General features: G+C 49.1%; 1 protein-coding gene across 3 annotated transcripts in view; it reads right to left on the bottom strand.

The window, feature by feature from the left end:
* The window catches only part of Tom1 (target of myb1 membrane trafficking protein), a 38,345-nt gene extending 21,141 nt beyond the window's left edge, over window positions 1-17,204 (bottom strand). For 2 of the 3 annotated variants that reach the window (XM_028854872.2, XM_037206159.1), the window contains exons 1-2: window positions 17,061-17,204; window positions 2,694-2,778 (exon numbers count right to left, since the gene is read on the bottom strand). In XM_028854872.2, the coding sequence (XP_028710705.1) occupies window positions 2,694-2,778; window positions 17,061-17,112 (137 nt within the window). In that variant the 5' untranslated portion in view covers window positions 17,113-17,204. Of the gene's footprint in view, window positions 1-2,693; window positions 2,790-17,060 lie in introns of all 3 variants that reach the window. The other variant, XM_037206160.1, reaches the window with a different exon arrangement.
* Between the last annotated feature and the right edge of the window lie 279 nt (window positions 17,205-17,483).

Genomic DNA, 17,483 nt, shown 5'->3' on the forward strand with positions numbered 1-17,483 from the left:
CTGCCAGAGCTGCTCTGCCCTGAAGGCTTCTGTTGGACCCTGCCTGTGCTCCAAACCCAAGGGAAGGCCTAGTGATCCGTGAAACTTCCAAGGGGCTTTCCCCTCCAGTGCATCCTGTCCGGAAACACTAACCTATCCAGGCAGAGAAGACAGCTCCTAGAGAGCAAGCAGATAGTATCCTTTAAACACTGACTTTCAGTAGAGTGGGCCCACTGCAGGTGCCCAGGCAGAGAGGCTTTGAAGTTTATTCTGACTCTGCTTGTCTGTCAGTGCTGACCTTTAAGGGCCACATTGGGGCAGTATGGAATCCTGGTAAGATCCTTAGCAGAAGTAAAGGCAGAGGCCTCCAGGATGGGATCCCACATGCAGGCAAAGCTGTGTAGGTGGGTCAGTGCTACAGTGGAGAGGCTAGGGCAGGTATAGGAGCCTGTCCAGAAGGGTGAGAACAACCTGTACTCAGAACCTCGCACAGCTCCCTGACTTTCCCTGGCCAGTTCCAGGGGCAGCAGGCTTCAGTCCTTGATGTCAGCAGTGCTATATTGTTTGGATCCTGAGTGTCTCCCCAAAACCCACATGTTTAAAAAATGCTTTCATCCTCACAGCAGCACTGCTGAGACACTACAGAAACTTTGAGGTGGGGCCTAGGCTGGAGGCAGTGCTTGTCTAGCATGTGCAAGGCATGTGTAAGGCCCTGGGTTCCATCCCAAGTGTGGTAGATAAATGGGGGGGGGGGGGAGAGCTAGAACCTGCTGAGTGGTCTTTTTGTCATCAGAGATGTGACTTTAAAGGGCACCATAGAACCCTGGTCCCTGTCACTCTTCTTTTGTTCCCTGGCCATGAGGTGTGTGGTTGTAGCTCATCACACACTTCTCATGATATACAACATCAAGACTGTGAGGCAAAATAAAAACTTCTGCTTCAGCTCCATAGTGAATTTGAGGCCAGTGAGATTCTGTCTCAAAAACAAACAAACAAACAAACAAAAACCAAACCAAATCAAAACTGAGATAAACATTTTCTCTTTATAAGCGAATCATCTCAAGAACATTGTTATAGTTATGAAAAGCTGACTGACACAGTTGCTGACCTGTGGACCATTTTAGTGCTTGAAGTTACTTATTCCTACTTATGGAGTGGCCTGGAGAAAAGGGAACAGCACTGGTAGTGGACCAGGTATGCACAGGACACAGATAAAGTGTGTGGCAATGGCATGAATCCACCAAAGACACAAAGTGTAGATAAGATTGGTGAGGCTAAGAGTCATGCCTGTCATTGCCGACTGCTGGCTCCTCGATGCTTGGGCAGTGTCTGGAACATTTAAAGTGCTCGAATGAACAGCTACACAGCCAATGAAGTCTGAACACAGTGCTTCCCAAGTTCACCATGGAGACAGGAACACTGTCTGCAAAAATACTGAAGCAACTTAGGGCACACCATCCATAAAGCTGCCAGGCCTTTCCAGAGGCTCAGTAAGCATGTCTGCCTGTCTTCTCTCCTGGTGGTGCTGACATCTGTCCAGGTGCACCCCACCCTCACTCCGAATCTAGATGCAGATGTGTGAGTAAGTCATACAGCACAACTGAGGTCTCCCCCAGTTCTCCCTGCACTCCCTGCCTCCTGCCCCTTTGCTTCAGTCTGCACTTGACTGGGAGGACGTCCTCATCTGGCTGCACTCCCTGCCTGCCATGACTAGCCACCCTGCACCTCACCCTACTTTCTGCTCCATTCAAGGACTTAGGCTAGAGTTTTGGCAGGATTTAACAGAGTTCTGCCTTTGAGGAAAAAGTCCTGGAGAGGTAATGCAATTTGTCCATGGCCCCATCACACAGTTGGCCTGCATGCATTAGGCAGAGGAAGACAGGAATCCAATACCTCTCCCATACTATGTGCTTTGACTGGGCTCAGCATTCTGAGCAAACGCCAGGGCCCCATACCTGGTTGCCTGAAGGTACCCACTCTGATCTACAGCTCTGCTCTGCTTCACTGACTGCCCTCTGTGAACTCCCTGGTGGCCCTGCTGGTTGCTAATCTTAGGGAAGAGAAAGTATGTTCTTGCTCTTTGAGAAAATCTGGCTGTCCTAGGACTCCAGCTCTCAGCATGCAGAAAGGCACTGTGACTCTTCAGCTGGCTTTGTTTGTTCCAGGGAGGTGATGCACCAAGGCAGGGGCTCAAGATCTGTGTGCCATCTGGGCTGCTGTTCAGAGACACTGTGTGTATCACAGCACCTAGGGGCCAGGTGGCCACACACTGTACCTTTGTGGGTCCCCCTCCCCCCCATACAGGGTTTCTCTATGTGGCCCTGGTCATCCTGGAATTCGTTCTGTTGACCTGGCTGGCGTTGAACTCAAGAGATTTGTCTGCCTCTGCCTCCCAAGTGCTGGGATTAAAATTGTGGGTCATCACTGCCTGGCTCACACTGTGTCTTTGAACTTCACAATTCTGAGCTTTTCATCCACCTGATGAAGGCAGTGGACTGGATTATGGTCTAAAGATGTTTAAAATGCCATGCTGTTGTTTAGCATGGGAGCAGGATACTGCACAGCAGGGTTAGACTTTGTGACCACAACAGTGGAGGGCTAGGGAGGATCATCTGGTGGGACACAGGTATGAATCAGTGCTGGTGTGTACTACGTTAGAGTTGGCTGTCACAGCCTGTATCACCTCCCATACCCCTCCCTCTCAGGGCCCTTACCCTTCCTCCGTCTCGTTGATGATGTCACAGATCTCCATGTTGAGGGCCCAGTCCTCGCTCTGCAGGGAGCCATCTGTAGCTTTCTCTGTGAAGAAACTGTGAGTCACAAAGGTATGGGGAGTCCTCTATGGGCAGACCCAAAATAGTGGAGAAGGGAACAGATAAGACAGAAGATCATGTCTGCTTTCTGGGCACCCAGGTTTATATGCTGTTCTACTTGTCATTGGATTGCACCAGCCATGTGAGGCCAGAAGTGTCCTTCCTTGTTCATGGATAAGAAAACTGTGGCTCAGAGAGTCATAAGTGGATAAAGGGGCCAAGAACTGAGGCAGGCCTGGCCTCAGAGGGCTTGTTTGTAACAGGCTAGCAGAGATCATGTATTGCTTTATTTGTATAGGTAATATGCTCTTCTTCATTTCATATTATCCTTTGAGTTGGAAGTAGTCAATGTGGTTTAAAAGGTAAAATGTTCCAAAGAAGTAGTCAATGGGGAGCAACTACCTCTGTCCTTGCCCTAGGTCTCATTTCTTACAGGCCCCCACATGACACTCGCACTCTGTTTTACCTCCTGTCATGCCTGAGCTGGCATAGCAAATGTATGTATTTTTACCACATGAAAGCTATGTGACAGTTTCTTCTGCTCTCTCCCGGGGCATTCTTTCCATGCCACCTTGAGGCAGTTTCTCTCTGTAGATTGGGTCAATGAAAGAATAGTTTCAAGGGCAGGCAATGTCCAAATGGCACTTTCTCAGAATGGCTGTGCAGTGACGGCTGGCTGAGGATTATTCTTTTCCTTCTGGAGCCTGAATGCAGGGTCTCATGTGCAGCAGAATATTATTTTAAGGAGTGTTACTTTTGTTTATGTTGCATTTGTTTAACTCTGTGAAGCTGTGTTACTTTGCCTGTATAAAACACCTGATGGTCTAATAAAGATCTGAACGGCCAATAGCGAGACAGGAGAGAAATAGGCGGGGCTGGCAGGCAGGGAGGATAAATAGAAGGAGAAATCTGGGAAGAGGGAGCCAAGATCTAGCAGCCACAGGAGGATGACTCCAGGGGCATCCACCCAGCTGCACACACAACCAGTCATGGGAGTAAGAAACAAAGAAAGGTATTCAGGAATGGAAGGGGAAAAGCCAGAGGCAAAAGGTAGTCGGGATAACTAAGCCAAGCTAAGGCTGGGCATTCATAAGTAATAATGTGCCTCCATGAGTGATTTATTTGGGAGTTGGGTAGCGGCCCCCCCCCCCCCCCCCGCCACTAAGAGTAAAACAAAACAAAACAAACTCAGAAAAGACTAAAAACAAACAACACTCATCATAGATGGCAGGCAAGTGCTCTATCACTGAGTTACATTCCTAATCCAGTTCTTCCTTTTAAATTGATACGAAGTCATACCATATAAAATAATATCTTCAATTGTGTAATCAGTGGTACAGTCACAATGCTGTATAACCACTTCCACCTCTCATGGTATTTTCATGCTAGGGTGATCCTTAGGTTAAGATCTCTTAGTTAGGAACCAGCTACAAAGTTCTCAAGGCTTGTAATGGGTAGGTGAACATGGTGGCATGCACGTATAATCCCAGGACTTAGGAGGAAGAGGCAGAGGGACTGAGTGTCAAGGTCAGCCTGGTGCTACACAGCAAGTCCAAACCCAACTAAGCTACATATCCATCTCAAAGAGCATTGATACGTGTTAAGTGAATGACAATCCAGGAACAGATAAAATGTGAGGACCTTCACCAACCCTCCATGCACACACACTACCATGTCTATTATTCAGACAGAACACACACCCTTTGTTCCATCTCCTGTCATAACAGATGTATTTTTCCACATGTAATCTGTGTGACAGGCTAACATTCAATATTCAGAGGGTGGAACCTTGGTGTTTGTCCAAATTCCCCTCCTCCTTAGCTATCTCCTCTGGCTTTCAGACTCTGGCTGTAGATGTGGTGTACTCACACACCTGCTGATCAGCCAGTTTGGCTGGTGGTGTAATTTGTCTCACAAGGAACACAGTCTTTATTGCTGGGTGGTGCTGACAGCTTACCATTGTGTAGTTATTTGTAAGCCAGACCCATTCCAGGCACTGAGATGCCTGGTGGACAAAAAAGTACAGTTCTCGACCCATGGTATCCAGAACAGGCTCCAGTCTCAACAGGACTAGGAGAGGAAGAACATGATCGCCACGTGACTGAATGGGACTCTTGCCTCTTCCAACCATCAGCAATGCCCCTGCTGGGCTGGGCAGGCAGCCTTCATTCTACCCTTGGTTCCTGCAGACAGACAGATGCTTGTGTGGCCCAAACATATGACAGGAGGCTGAGATAGAAGGGCAGTTGCTTTGCCACTGGCTTATGGCCAGGGGAGGAAGCCAGGAAGATTTCCCTTTAGAGGGCTGGAAGACAAGGCCTATTCTTTCCATAAATATCTACTGAGTGTGGCTTTTGTGCTCCACTTCTCATCTTGAGGGCAAGTGTCCCCTTGAGCAGGTTATGACTTGCTACAGAGGGCCTGGGAGCAGGGGCTGCTTAAACATGAAAACTTGCTCCTTTTCCACAGACTATACTCAGCCAGATGACCAGCAGGTATTGAGTCATCCTTGACCTCAGACCTATGTCTAATAGTCACAGTGTCCTGCCAATCCCACTTCCCAAGTTTGCATTGTGCCCATTCTCTTCTCTCTCCCTCCCCATGTCTACCCCTCCCATGAAAGTGACCATGTCCTTCCTGTGCTTCATGGCCTTCCAGGGCTCTCCAGTCTTTGCCTACAAAACACTTCTGTAATAATTTAACCTCTTGAGCTATATGTTACACAATTACCAGTGTAATTAGCTAGTTATATAAAACACAAGATTTAATTGTCACCCCATGAGTCGTATACTACTACCTCATCTCACTAGTGAGGAAACCAAGACAGAGGAGTCAGCCCCTTAAAACAGCCACTCAGGCTGGCCACAGTGGTGCTCACCTTTAACCTCAGAGATCAGAGGCAGCTGATCTCTGGGAGTTAGAGGCAAGCTTGGTCAACAGAGCAAGGCCATCCAGAGCTACATAGTCAGATCCTATCTCAATACAACAAAACCAAAACAAAAACCCCCAAAAACTCAGAACAAAATAAAACACTAGCCATCCTATGATGAAGGGTGGCTGATCTTTTGCAACAAACTTGTCAGGCCTGCTTTGGTGCCTGGCTCTTCCTGGGGTCAGGACATGGCAAAGCATCCTCCTGACCTGCTTAGAGTTGTGCGCTCTGCCTTCTCCAACCCCAACCCTTCAAGGCCTCCTCTCAGCAGTCCTCTTGCTGGTGCTGCTGCTGGCCACTGGCACACCCTGGTAACTGAGCATCTTCTCCTGGGGAGAGAGCTGAAGTTTCAGAAGAGACATAGCCATGTGGGAAGGCCAGTGTCTGGGGATGGAAAGCTGGGAATCACAGGTGGGGATGAGGCTGGCCTGGTGGATGTGTGCAGACCACTGCTCCTCAATCCTGGACTTCCTTCTGATGTGCCCTGAGGAGAAGTGTCCTGTAAGTGTGGAATCTGAGAACAGTGGCATTATGTTTTGCTTTTGACCATGAAAGTAACTTGCTATTTAAATTTTTTTTTTTTTTGCCGGGTGGCGGCGGCGGCGGCGGCGGCGGCGGCGGACGCCTTTAATCCCAGCACTCGGGAGGCAGAGGCAGGCGGATCTCTGTGAGCTCGAGGCCAACCTGGGCTACCAAGTGAGTTCCAGGAAAGGTGCAAAGCTACGCAGAGAAACCCTGTCTTGAAAAAACAAAAAAAAATTTTTTTTTTTTCAAGATAGGGTTTCTCTGTGTAGCCTTGGCTGTCCTAGAACTAGCTGTGTAGACCAGGCTGGGCTTGAACTCACACAGAAATCCACCTGCCTCTGCCTTCCAAGCACTGGCTGTGCCCAGCATAACTTGGTATTTTAAGAAGGTATTTTAAGTTAGTAACCCTAAAATGGTCACTAGCTTCCTAGAGCACAATAATTGACTCCTCCACCTCTGGCTGCTGGCAGTGACTTTCAAGGGCTGCTGGGCAATGGCTCTTGTCTCCCAGCTCCTGCAGGTCTCTGCTGTCAATAAGGGCTTGCTAATTTTGCTTAGGGATAGCAGTCCTATGGTCAGCAGCTTGTCCTGTGTTGGGACCAATGCAGGTATGCTCTGCCCAGAGGACCCTTGGTCTCTTGTCTGGCACAAATGCAACATTCCTCCATTTATAGTGACTTGAGCTGGGCAATGGCCTGGGCCTGCTGGCCATATCTCCTAACTCAAACTTATTTGCCTATGGGTCAAAATGAGCCAGTTCCTGTCTACATGTATTAGATCAGGTTGAGCCTGCCTGTTTCACAGCAGTGTGGCTTCTCAAGCAGTCAATTTTCTCAGGCCAGGTGAAGGCTGTGATGATCATTGGGGTCTGACTGCAACTTGGGCCAAAGGAAAGGAATGAGCAACAGCCAAATGGTTGTGCTCCAGGCAGTTGCTAGGTGCCTGTGCCTGTCCACTACCTTTTCACCTTCAGTGGTGACCTACAATCCCTGGCAGGACAGCTGCCTTCATGGTCCCAGAGGGGCCCTGCTCTGTCCCTTGGAACCATTCTGTAGGTGCTCAGTAGAGCTACAGACAGCATTACAGCTACGGCACATTGCCTTCCTGTTGCCACATCAGCTGTCTCCTCACCTGCACAGGCCAGAAGCTACCAAGTTTCTCACGACAGGGCCAGCTCTGGACCAGATGCCATCACATGCCGAGGCCTAGACTGTCACTCCTACACCCTTCTCTTTTAATGCAATTCTAACTAGCACTCTTTTCTGTTGAAAAGTTATCTATAACCCTGCTACCAAGGGTCATAATCTGAACTCTTCAGAGGAACAATCAATACCGAGTCCCCACTTTTAGAACTCTTTTTCTTTCACATTCCTGGGTGCTGCCTGGAAGGTCATCCTTCATGTAGTCAGACAGCCAGTTCACACACACACTCACTGGGCACAGTATGCACCAAACGTAAGACTGAGAATGTCTTGCACATAGTGACACTCACTACCCTCAAAACAGTCTAGAACAACGGTGAGAACAGAGAGGGCTGTAACCTGTCCACAGCCACATGGTTGGTAAGCTGCAAAGCAGAGATTCACACTCCAAAAGGTCTGGTTCTCAAACACACTCACTCTTTTTTGTTTAGAGAAAGAATCTTGCTTTTTTATTACCCTGGGTGACCTGGGACTTCCTCTGTAGACAAGGATGGCCTGGAGCTTACTCTGTAGAGAGGAATAGCTTATGACTTACTGTGTAGAGAGGACTGGCTTGAGACTTACTGTGTAGACAGGCTGCCTGATGCTCACTCTTTAGGCAGGGCTAGCCTGGGACTTGTATTGATCCTCCTGTCTTTGCTTCCCACCTAGATTACAGGCTCAAACAGACTGTAACCACTGTTACATGCCTCCCAAATACCTTGAAACATGTCCAGGCTCTGGGGAGACCTTGGTGAGCAAGGCTAACAAAGTCCTGCCATCAGCCAATGTGCATCCAATGGAGGTTATGGTGGGTAATGCAGAAAGTGAGGCTGAGTCAGCACATAGGCTGTTGGGGCTAGGATGCAGAAGAGGAAATGAGTCTGCTAATGCATACCCCACCCTTACTCCACCCACACCCATCCTTAACCATCTCCTCAGCCAGCCTCCTCCAGTAGTACCATGTGATCACCAGAAAACAAGGATCAAATGACCAGCACTCACAGAGCAAGTATCTGTGTATGAGCTCCATGACCCTCCTTTCCTGTCACCTTGGCTGATGTATCAGCCAATGCTGATGAAGACAGGCAAAGTCTGCTTGCTTGCACTTATCCCAGAGTGCTGGCCACTTTGCTCTGTCCCCTGAAGGCTACCACTACTTGCCCAGCTCATAATTCTCCCACCCCCACACTCTGGGTGGCAGACAGGAGAGGGTCCTGGTGTGTCTGTGTAATAGTGCCCTGCTGTGGATATCACTCTATATAAATAAAACACTGATGGCCAATGACCAGGCAGGAAGTATAGGCGGGACAAAGAGAGAGGAGAATTGGGGAAACAGGAAGAAGGAGGAGAGAGACTGCAGCCACCGCCTGGAAAGCAGCATGTAGAGACTCCGGTAAGCCACCAGCCACGTGGCAAGGTATAGATTTATAGAAATGGGTTAATTTAAGATAAAAGAGCAGTTAGCAAGAAGCCTGCCATGGCCATACAGTTTATAAGTGATATAAGCGTATGAGTGATTATTTTATAAGTGGATTGTGGGACTGCGGGGCTTGGGGAACCTGGAGAGAAGCCCTCCAGCAACAGTGCCCTGAGTCTCCAGGCTACCAGGTATTTAGTTCAATGCTGTGGCCTGGACATCTGTTCTCCCCAGTACTCTTTGTTGCATTTCACACCTCAGCCTCCAAGCTAATGTCAGAGAAGAGCTTTGGTAAGGACAGTATTGAGATGTCAGCCCATGGGAAGTTGTCTCTCTCCAGATTTCCTTAAACATGTGGTTTCCTATTGCCAGAAGCCTGAACAGGGCAAGCTGATCAGGGTTCCTCTATCAGGCTCTGCTGTCTGGCTTTCCTAGAGGTTGGCCATGCTGTGGTACCTATAGAATGAATTTGAGTGCCCTGGGCTTCCTGGAATTTGGTGGTCAGGAGCCAAGTGTTGGGATAGTATGACCTTCCCATAGCTCAGCTTCAGACTCAATTCTTCTGGGACTGTGCCCTTGTTCCTTAACTCAGTTCCTAGTCCCATCAATAAGGTCAGGTCATTTTCTGGGTACCTTGAGTCCTCCCTGCTTGCTCCTGTACTCAGTGGGCCACCAGCATTCTGCATAGAATGTAACTCTCAGCTGGGTTCTTGGTCTGTCTGTCCTTCAATTAGAGTGTGATGCATCTGGAGGCAGGTTAAGTCTCCCAGTTCTCTACACTGGATGAAGCTTGCAGGGCCTGTTTGCTAAGTGACTGGATGATGATGAGGCTACATTTTCAGCACAGTCACCTTTATAGCACTTTAGTTAGGAGAAGCACCACCTCCACTTGACATTCCTTGATCCCTAGTAGCTATTAGATAAAATCCCAATCTTTCAGAAAATTCCAGGTCCTTTTTTTCCTTTCTTTTCTTGTCCCCCTGCTCCTCTCTTGCTCTCTCTTTGTCCCTCTCCTTTTGCTTTTTTGAGACAGGGTTTCTCTGTGTAGCCCTGGCTGTCCTGTCGTGGAACTCACTCTATAGACCAGGCTGGCCTCGAACTCATAGAGATCCACCTGCCTCTGCCTCCCAAATGCTGGGATTAAAGATCTGTGCCACCATACCTGGTCCAAATCTTTTCTTAATCTGCCCTTTAACCTAAGACACTCTTCTCTGATGTGATTCTGGACATAATCCCCCCAGTTAGCACCATCTCAAGTGGCCCCTGGGATACAGGCTGGTTGTGCCAGCCACCTGGAAGTACAGCGTGGGAATCCACACATGGTTGTAACTTATCTGCTCACAATAGATACTACTGGACACCTGATCTATGACATTCATGAACACCACTGCTGACCTGCTGTTGTGACAGACTCCTTCCCCTGGCTCACAGTGTTTCTCTTCCCTAGTCTCCCTCCACTCACTCCTAGCCACTTGAACACAGGTTCCTATAGGCTTTGTTTTCCTAGTAAAGAGACTCAAGCTGCTGGTGGTGTCCTCAGCTGAGCTCCCTGACCTAGGAAGGAAATTGTTATGGAAGAGGTAGGAATATCGGAGCCATTAGTGGATACAATCAATCATTCTAGATGGACACCCTATGATGCAAGGAGAAGCCCAGTGAGTCCCTTTCAGTCCTGTGGGTCAGCAGTGAGGGGGAAAAACTAGAAACACATGATGTGAACAGAAAATTCCCAGTGTAGGTCCTGACTTTAGCACCAAGTACCTGTGTAACCCTGAGTGAACACCTGAGCTCCTCTGCACCTCGTTCTTCCTCTGCAGAATAGGGTAACTAAAGTGCCCGCCTTCCAGGGTCGTGTGAGAAGGGGATGAAAGTGCGCATGTTAAGTCCACTGACGATAGCATAAGCACCAAACAAATGTTACCCACTACAAAAGTATCAGCCACAAAACTATAGTCCAAAATTTCAAGACTTCCCATTAAAAACCATTCTAAGCCGGACGGTGGTGGCGCATGCCTTTAATCCCAGCACTCGGGAGGCAGAGGCAGGCGGATCTCCGTGAGTTCGAGGCCAGCCTGGGTTACCAAGTGAGTTCCAGGAAAGGCGCAAAGCTACAGAGAGAAACCCTGTCTCGAAAAAAAAACCATTCTAAAATCATATAGAGTAGCCAACTTAACTTTTTTTTTCTCTAGCCAGCAAGTTGTCTTGAAGCCTATTTTCCAAATGAACAACTCTTTCCAGACCCAGCCTGGAATGTTCTATCCATTTCCTAAGTTGCTGAAACACCCTTTAAAACCCTGGTTGTCTCTCCCTGTCTTTTTTTTTTTTTTTTTAACCACAGGCCACAAGAGAAACCTTAAAAAAACCTTACAGAGGGTATTGCTTCCTCACTCCACCTTTTCCAAATTGATGTAACTAACTACAGTTCTTTGCTGAGAAACTTTTGGTTAGACAGAGGAGAGTTCCCTAAGCTGTTGAGGCAGGAGGGAGTGCTGGTGTCACCCCACTTGTGATTGTGTAAGTCGTGTGGACAGCCTTGCATAGGAGGGGGAGAGGGTGCTGGGATTAGTCAGGGTTCGGAGAAATGGAAGAGCAGCTACGGAGATAGCTTGGTTAGTTATGTGCTTGCTGTGTTTATTTAGACCTGGTTTCCGATCCCCAGCACCATGTAAGAAGCTGTAAGAAGCTGGGTGTGGTGGTATGTACCTGTGATAGCAACTCTGGGGAGGCAGAGACAGGAGAGTACCAGGAGCTGCTGGACAGGTAGTCTGCTGAGTTGGTGTGCTTCAGGTTCAGTAAGAGAGCCACTATCAAAAAAGGTGAAGACATTCAACACTGACCTCTGACTTCCACACACATTCACACAAATGCACATGAACCTGTGCACACACATGTACATGCATATACCACACAACACACCCATATAAAATAAAAATAAGTGAGAAATAGAAGACTGGAAGAGTGGAGAAAGAGAGAGTGAGCAAACATGCAAATACCAGTGGGCTCATTGATTTTAAGACATGCACTCATATGATTGTAGAGGCTTGGCAGGTCCAAAATCTTGAGCCAAGTGAGAATCAGCGACAGATATGTCTGCTGGCAGGATTTCCCTTGCTCTGGGGATGTCAGTCTTTCCAGGAAAGTCTTCAACTGATTGGGTAGGGATCGTCCACATTATAGAGGGCAATCTCTGCCTGTCAGGGTCTACTATTTCATTATTAACCTCATCTAAGATTTACCTTCACCAGGCTGGTGAGATGGCTCAGTGGGTAAAGGCGCTTGCTGCCATGACCCTGTAGGCCCAATTGTGAAGGACAGGGAGAAATGAGTGTGTGAGCCAATTAAAGGAAAACACCATGAAAATAAGAATAAAGGAGGCATGAAGATACAAAGGTTAAAAGGTGGCAGATGAATGTGGCAAGGTGAGAGTATTGGCCTAGATCAGGACCTCCTTCATCAAAGGGTTAAGAGTTAGTGTCCTGAATCCCCAGGCTCCTTATGGAGTGGCAGCCCCAAGAGAGTTCCACACTGAGGGCTTTAGTTCAGCTGCCCAAACACCACCCTCTGAGAGCAGAAATCCAGGACTTTACTCTTATTTCTCAGTGCTCCATGTGGGAACAAAACCTATTCAGCAGCAGCTCAGTCCACAGTCAGGCTGAGCCCTATCCCCAGAAGCGGCTCCACCTACAACCTGAAACCTGACCTGCCTGTGAGTGTGCTGCCACCCAGCCAGTGACTGCTCACATCCCAGGGACACAAAGACCAACAGAAAGGCTGCACTGGAGTCTGGGCCTGCATTGTTACCTTGGCTCTGTCGCTAAGTGCGCCCTAGAACAGTGACACCACCAATGACCATCCCCGTGGCTAACAGCTGTGAACTCCTCCTGTCTGGCAGCCGTCGGTCCAAGTGCTTCAAATGCCACACAGTACACAGCAACCCCACCTGACAGGTGCTATTATTAGCCTCCTTTTACCAATGAAGAACCAGAAGATAGTGATGCTAATAACCTACTCCAGGTCACAGAGCGAGTGTTCTGACTCAAGGTCACCTTGGGCCTTACTAGTATTTGTCCAGCCAAGGCAAAGCCCTATGTAGACATTGTTTTGAGATAGGGTCTTACTATGTCCACCAGGCTGGCCTGGAACTCACAGAGATTTGCCTGCCTCTGCCTCCAGAGTGCGGCATTTAAGGCATGCAACACCACACCCACCAAGAATAATACTTAATGGCACATGGAAATGACATGAACTCAAATTCCATGACTCATATAGTTTTATTGGAGCATCACCACGCCCATTCATTTACCTATTGTCTCTGGCTGCTCTTATGCAACAATAGCCTTGTTGAATTATTTAACAGAGACCATATGGCCTTCCTAAGCCTTTAGGATTGACTGTGTGGCCCTTTGTAGAGTAATCCTGGTCTAGTCCACCCTGCCAGCAGTCGTAAGAGTCCTCTGAGGCTCCCTCTCCTTTGACCTCTACCTTTCACCAAGAGTGGGCAGAGGAGCTCATTATGAACAAGGTAATTGGCCCATCTCTGACAAGTCCAGGGTAGGCTGCTTACCCTAGCACTGACTTCCTCTTGTAACACCACACTGCCCCTTTGTGCCTTATAGTACTAACCCTTCCCCATTCCTGCTACCTTTCAACTGCTGTTCACCAGTCCTATGGGAAGGCGAGGGACTGGGATGCCCCTGTGTTTCATTACAGATGGGGATGTGAGACAGAACTGCAATAGTCAGGGACCAATACCATCATTCCTAACCCAGCCCAATGTCTACAACATGGCCTAGCCTATGGGTTTCTAGCTCATCTGCCCCAAAAGAACCTCAGAGCCCCGATGCTGGTCATTCATTTCTGATTCCTGTCTATGGGCCCATGGGTAGGCTTTGGGAATCCAAGGACAGCTCCAACATGTGTGTGTGTGTGTGTGTGTGTGTGTGTGTGTGTGTGTGTGTGTGTTGTGTGTGTGTGTGTCCGTGTGTCCCCGTCCATGTGTCCTCTCCCCTACCACCTCCACATGGCCCACTTCACTGGCTATACTCTCCCTTTAATCTACAATAAACTTTTCCTCCACCATACCTAGGAGCAGTCATGTCCTTCTTTTTTCTTTTTTCACCTGAGGCACCAGAAAAGGAAGGGATAACTCCTGGTCTCAAATCAAGGCTAGCAGGGATGGTGGTGTATCAGTATGATGGAGGTAGAAACAGTAAATGATGGTGAGATAGCAGGAGCTGATGTTCCCCACACCCTCTCACTGTGCAGGCACTTTCTGGGAACCAGCTTTCTTACAACTACTCTCAAGCAAGAGAGTTTAAGTTTACAAACTGAAGTTCCCAGAAAAAGCTACACCTGTGTTAAAGATGTTAGAAGGCTGACTACAATTTTGTGATTGTGGAAAGTGGAAATGTTGCAGATCTTGAGACAAATTACCTTGCTTTAGACCCTTTAGTAATCACTTATTGCTCATCTCATCTGTGTCTGACCTAACAAATCTGTGACTATCAGGTAACACCTTTTGGAATAAGTTAATAGAAAACTAGCGTCCACCAACCCAAGAGCTAGGAATGTCATCAGCTGGCACTTGAGACATGCAGCATAGATTTTCATGCTTTGCTATAACCCAATTGCCTGATTTCTGGCTTGCTTTTGTTCTGTAGCTACAAAAATGTCATGAAACTATTTCCCACATTGGAACATGTTATTTGCGGCGATGTGAATCTGTGTTCCTGGGTCACAGCAATTCATATTTGGCTGTGATTCATAAACTATCTGTGATTTCCCTTGAGGTGAGAGCAGTTTTGTGCCTACAGGAAGCAGAGTGACAAGAGAATAAAAGAACAGAGATTGGAGCAGGAGTTAGGAAAGACCTCAGTGGAGGAGGTGATGGTGCCTAGTGCTCGAGGGGATGAGCCTAGCTCCTCACAGAAGCAGACACTCCAGACAGTGAAACCAGCAAGCATCAAGTTGCATGTGAATTGTGAGGCCAGTGACACTGGGCCCTGACTAGCACCATTTAGTGACTGCTGTCCTCTAGCATGCTAACCATACAAGACTCTACTCTCAGGGCATGAGGTCAGACCTGAGAAGACACCATTTAACTGCTGTAGCAAAGAGAGGCCTAGATTCAGGAATTCAAACAGCTAAAACCTGGCCACCCATCATTACAGCCAGCTGATACTTGGAAGCTGATGGGGAGGACTGCTTGAGTCCCTAAGTTCCAGGCCAAGCTGGGCAACACTGAGACTCTGTCTCAGACAGACAGACAGGCAGGCAGGCAGGCAGGTGAGCACACACACACACACACACACACACACACACACACACACACACACACACCTCTAGTACTTCTGTCTCTACACATAAAAGAGTACATTAGGAACACTGATGTTGTTGTTCAAGGTAGGGCTCTCTATGTAGTCCAGGCTGGACTTGAACTCAAAATATTCCTGCTTCAGCCTCCTGAGTGTTGGGATTATAAGCATGCTCCACTACACCAGGCTCTTTTACAGCCTCTTCAGTAGCCCTGGAAGGCTCATTTCAGTTGTTCTATCAGTTCACTGGCTTCTTGGGTGAGACTCAGTCTTCACCACCTTCCCTTTGTAGAACTCAATCCCCTGCCCCCTCAGTAACAGGACTGTGCAGACTGGTATTTTTGTTTTGAAACAGGGTCTTACTCTGCAGCTCATGCTGCTCTGAAACTCATTTTGTAGTCCAGCTAGTCTGGGACTTGGTGGCAATCTTCTTAGTCTCCCAAGTGCTAGGATTAAAGGTGTGAGCTACTGCTTCTGGTGGGAGGTTTTAAAGTTTGTGGTCTCCCAGCCAATTGCATTGCAAAGAGCACTAATGAGAACCCCACAGCTGCCAGCTTGAATCTCAGATGGATCTAGCCTAATCTGACATGAATCCCAAGGCAGAGAGGGTCCAGCAGTGAGATTTAGTCAGTGCACTGATGTAGCAGCATTCTGTCTGTCCAGAAGTATTTCTTGCCCAAGGAAGGCAACCTTTCAGGGCACGAAGAGATGTTGAGTTTTGAACAGCTGGTAAGCACACTGAGCCCAAATAAGCTTATCCAGAAAGTCTCAGGACTTTGTGGCTGGGTTTTACAGCCAGACTAATTTGCTTGTTTTTACGTAGCAAGTATGTAAAGAGGGCTGCCTTCTCTTTCCAGGTCCTAAACAAGGATTCAGGGTGGGGCTTTGTGAAGCACCTGGATTTCAGGCACTAGCAGTCCCTTGCAGAGAACTGATGAGAACTTCAAAAGAGCTACTAATAGCCGCAGTGGCGGTTACAACACAGAGCTGGGCTAACGACTTTGGGGAAGCCTTGGCTTCCAAGGCAGGAAGAATGCAAAGAATGCCTTAACTAAAAGATCCAGGCTTCCCAGTCTGAACCCAAGGCGAAAAGCCATCAAAAAGAATTTCACAATGCTGTTGAGACCCTTCGGGCAAGGGGGGGGGGGGGGGAGGAGGCATACCCAGACCACCCATTCCTGGGGAAATGTCGCCTGCCCTCCGCCCGAGAATAGGTTCTGGGAGCCGGCATCTTCCCACGGGCTCCAGCCCCACTAGGTGGTACATCGCAGTGACAACAACAAGCGTTAGTCATGTGTCAGGCAGCAGCCTCAGTGCTTCGCGCTTACTAATGCATTTAATGATCAAGCAAGCCTAGGAAGGCCAGGCCACCGTCCCTTAACTACGGGCGAGGAACACCACCGGGGCGACGTCACACAAACCCCAGTCTCCCGACCGCGGGGACAGAGGCACGGCCGAGCCCAGACACTCCGGTGTCCGGGTACGTGAGGGGCCGGAGAAGCGGCGAATGATCTGAGCGCGGCCAACCCGGGAGGGGCCCTCAGCTTGCGCGCGCACGGCGTCGGCGGGGCCCAACGCCCGCTCATCACAGCAGTCCCTTTAACCCAAACTTTCTCCCTCTACTCTGGACCCCAACACACACGCATTGGTTGAGCCACATACGCCTGGACCCGCCCTCCCCCTGCCTATTGGTCATCCTCAGCATCAATCCCCATATGAGGCCTCTGGTTGGCCCTTGATCTTGTCAATCAGGGTGAATCACAGGGAGGCGGAGCCAGGAGCGCCGCGCCAGCCTCGTCTACCTCTCCCACTCTAGACCGGGGACTCCGACAGGTCCCAGGGCCCAGGCCAGAGCGGTACACAGGGGAGGGGCTGCGCGCGGCTTCGGGGACTCACCGATGCGCTGTCCCACCGGAGAGCTGAACGGGTTTCCCAGGAGAAAGTCCATTGCCACCGCTGCCGCTGCCACCAGCTCCCAGAATCAGGTGACAGCAACCGCCGGCGCCGCCGACCCGTCACGTGACCCGCTGGTCGGGCCGCGGGCGGGGGCTCTGGCGCACAGCCACGAGGCCCCGCCCCCTAAGCCACGCCCCTGAAAGGCTTCCGCTTGCTCTGCGGTGGAGCCTGGAAGTCTTCGCATCCGGAAACTGGGTCTCTGGCCAGGGACTGCCTTGGGTCTGGTTACACAGCTGGGGCTGGTATCAGTGTCTTAGCCTTCAATCCTGGGGACGTAGCCCTGAGTGGCAGGCTCCTTGACTGTCAGACTCGAAATTTCTTTTTGATGTCTCCCTGCTCCAAGAGCCACCTTGTGTGTAGCCA

Source organism: Peromyscus leucopus, chromosome 5 (genome assembly GCF_004664715.2).
Source record: "Peromyscus leucopus breed LL Stock chromosome 5, UCI_PerLeu_2.1, whole genome shotgun sequence".
Lineage (NCBI taxonomy): Eukaryota > Metazoa > Chordata > Mammalia > Rodentia > Cricetidae > Peromyscus > Peromyscus leucopus.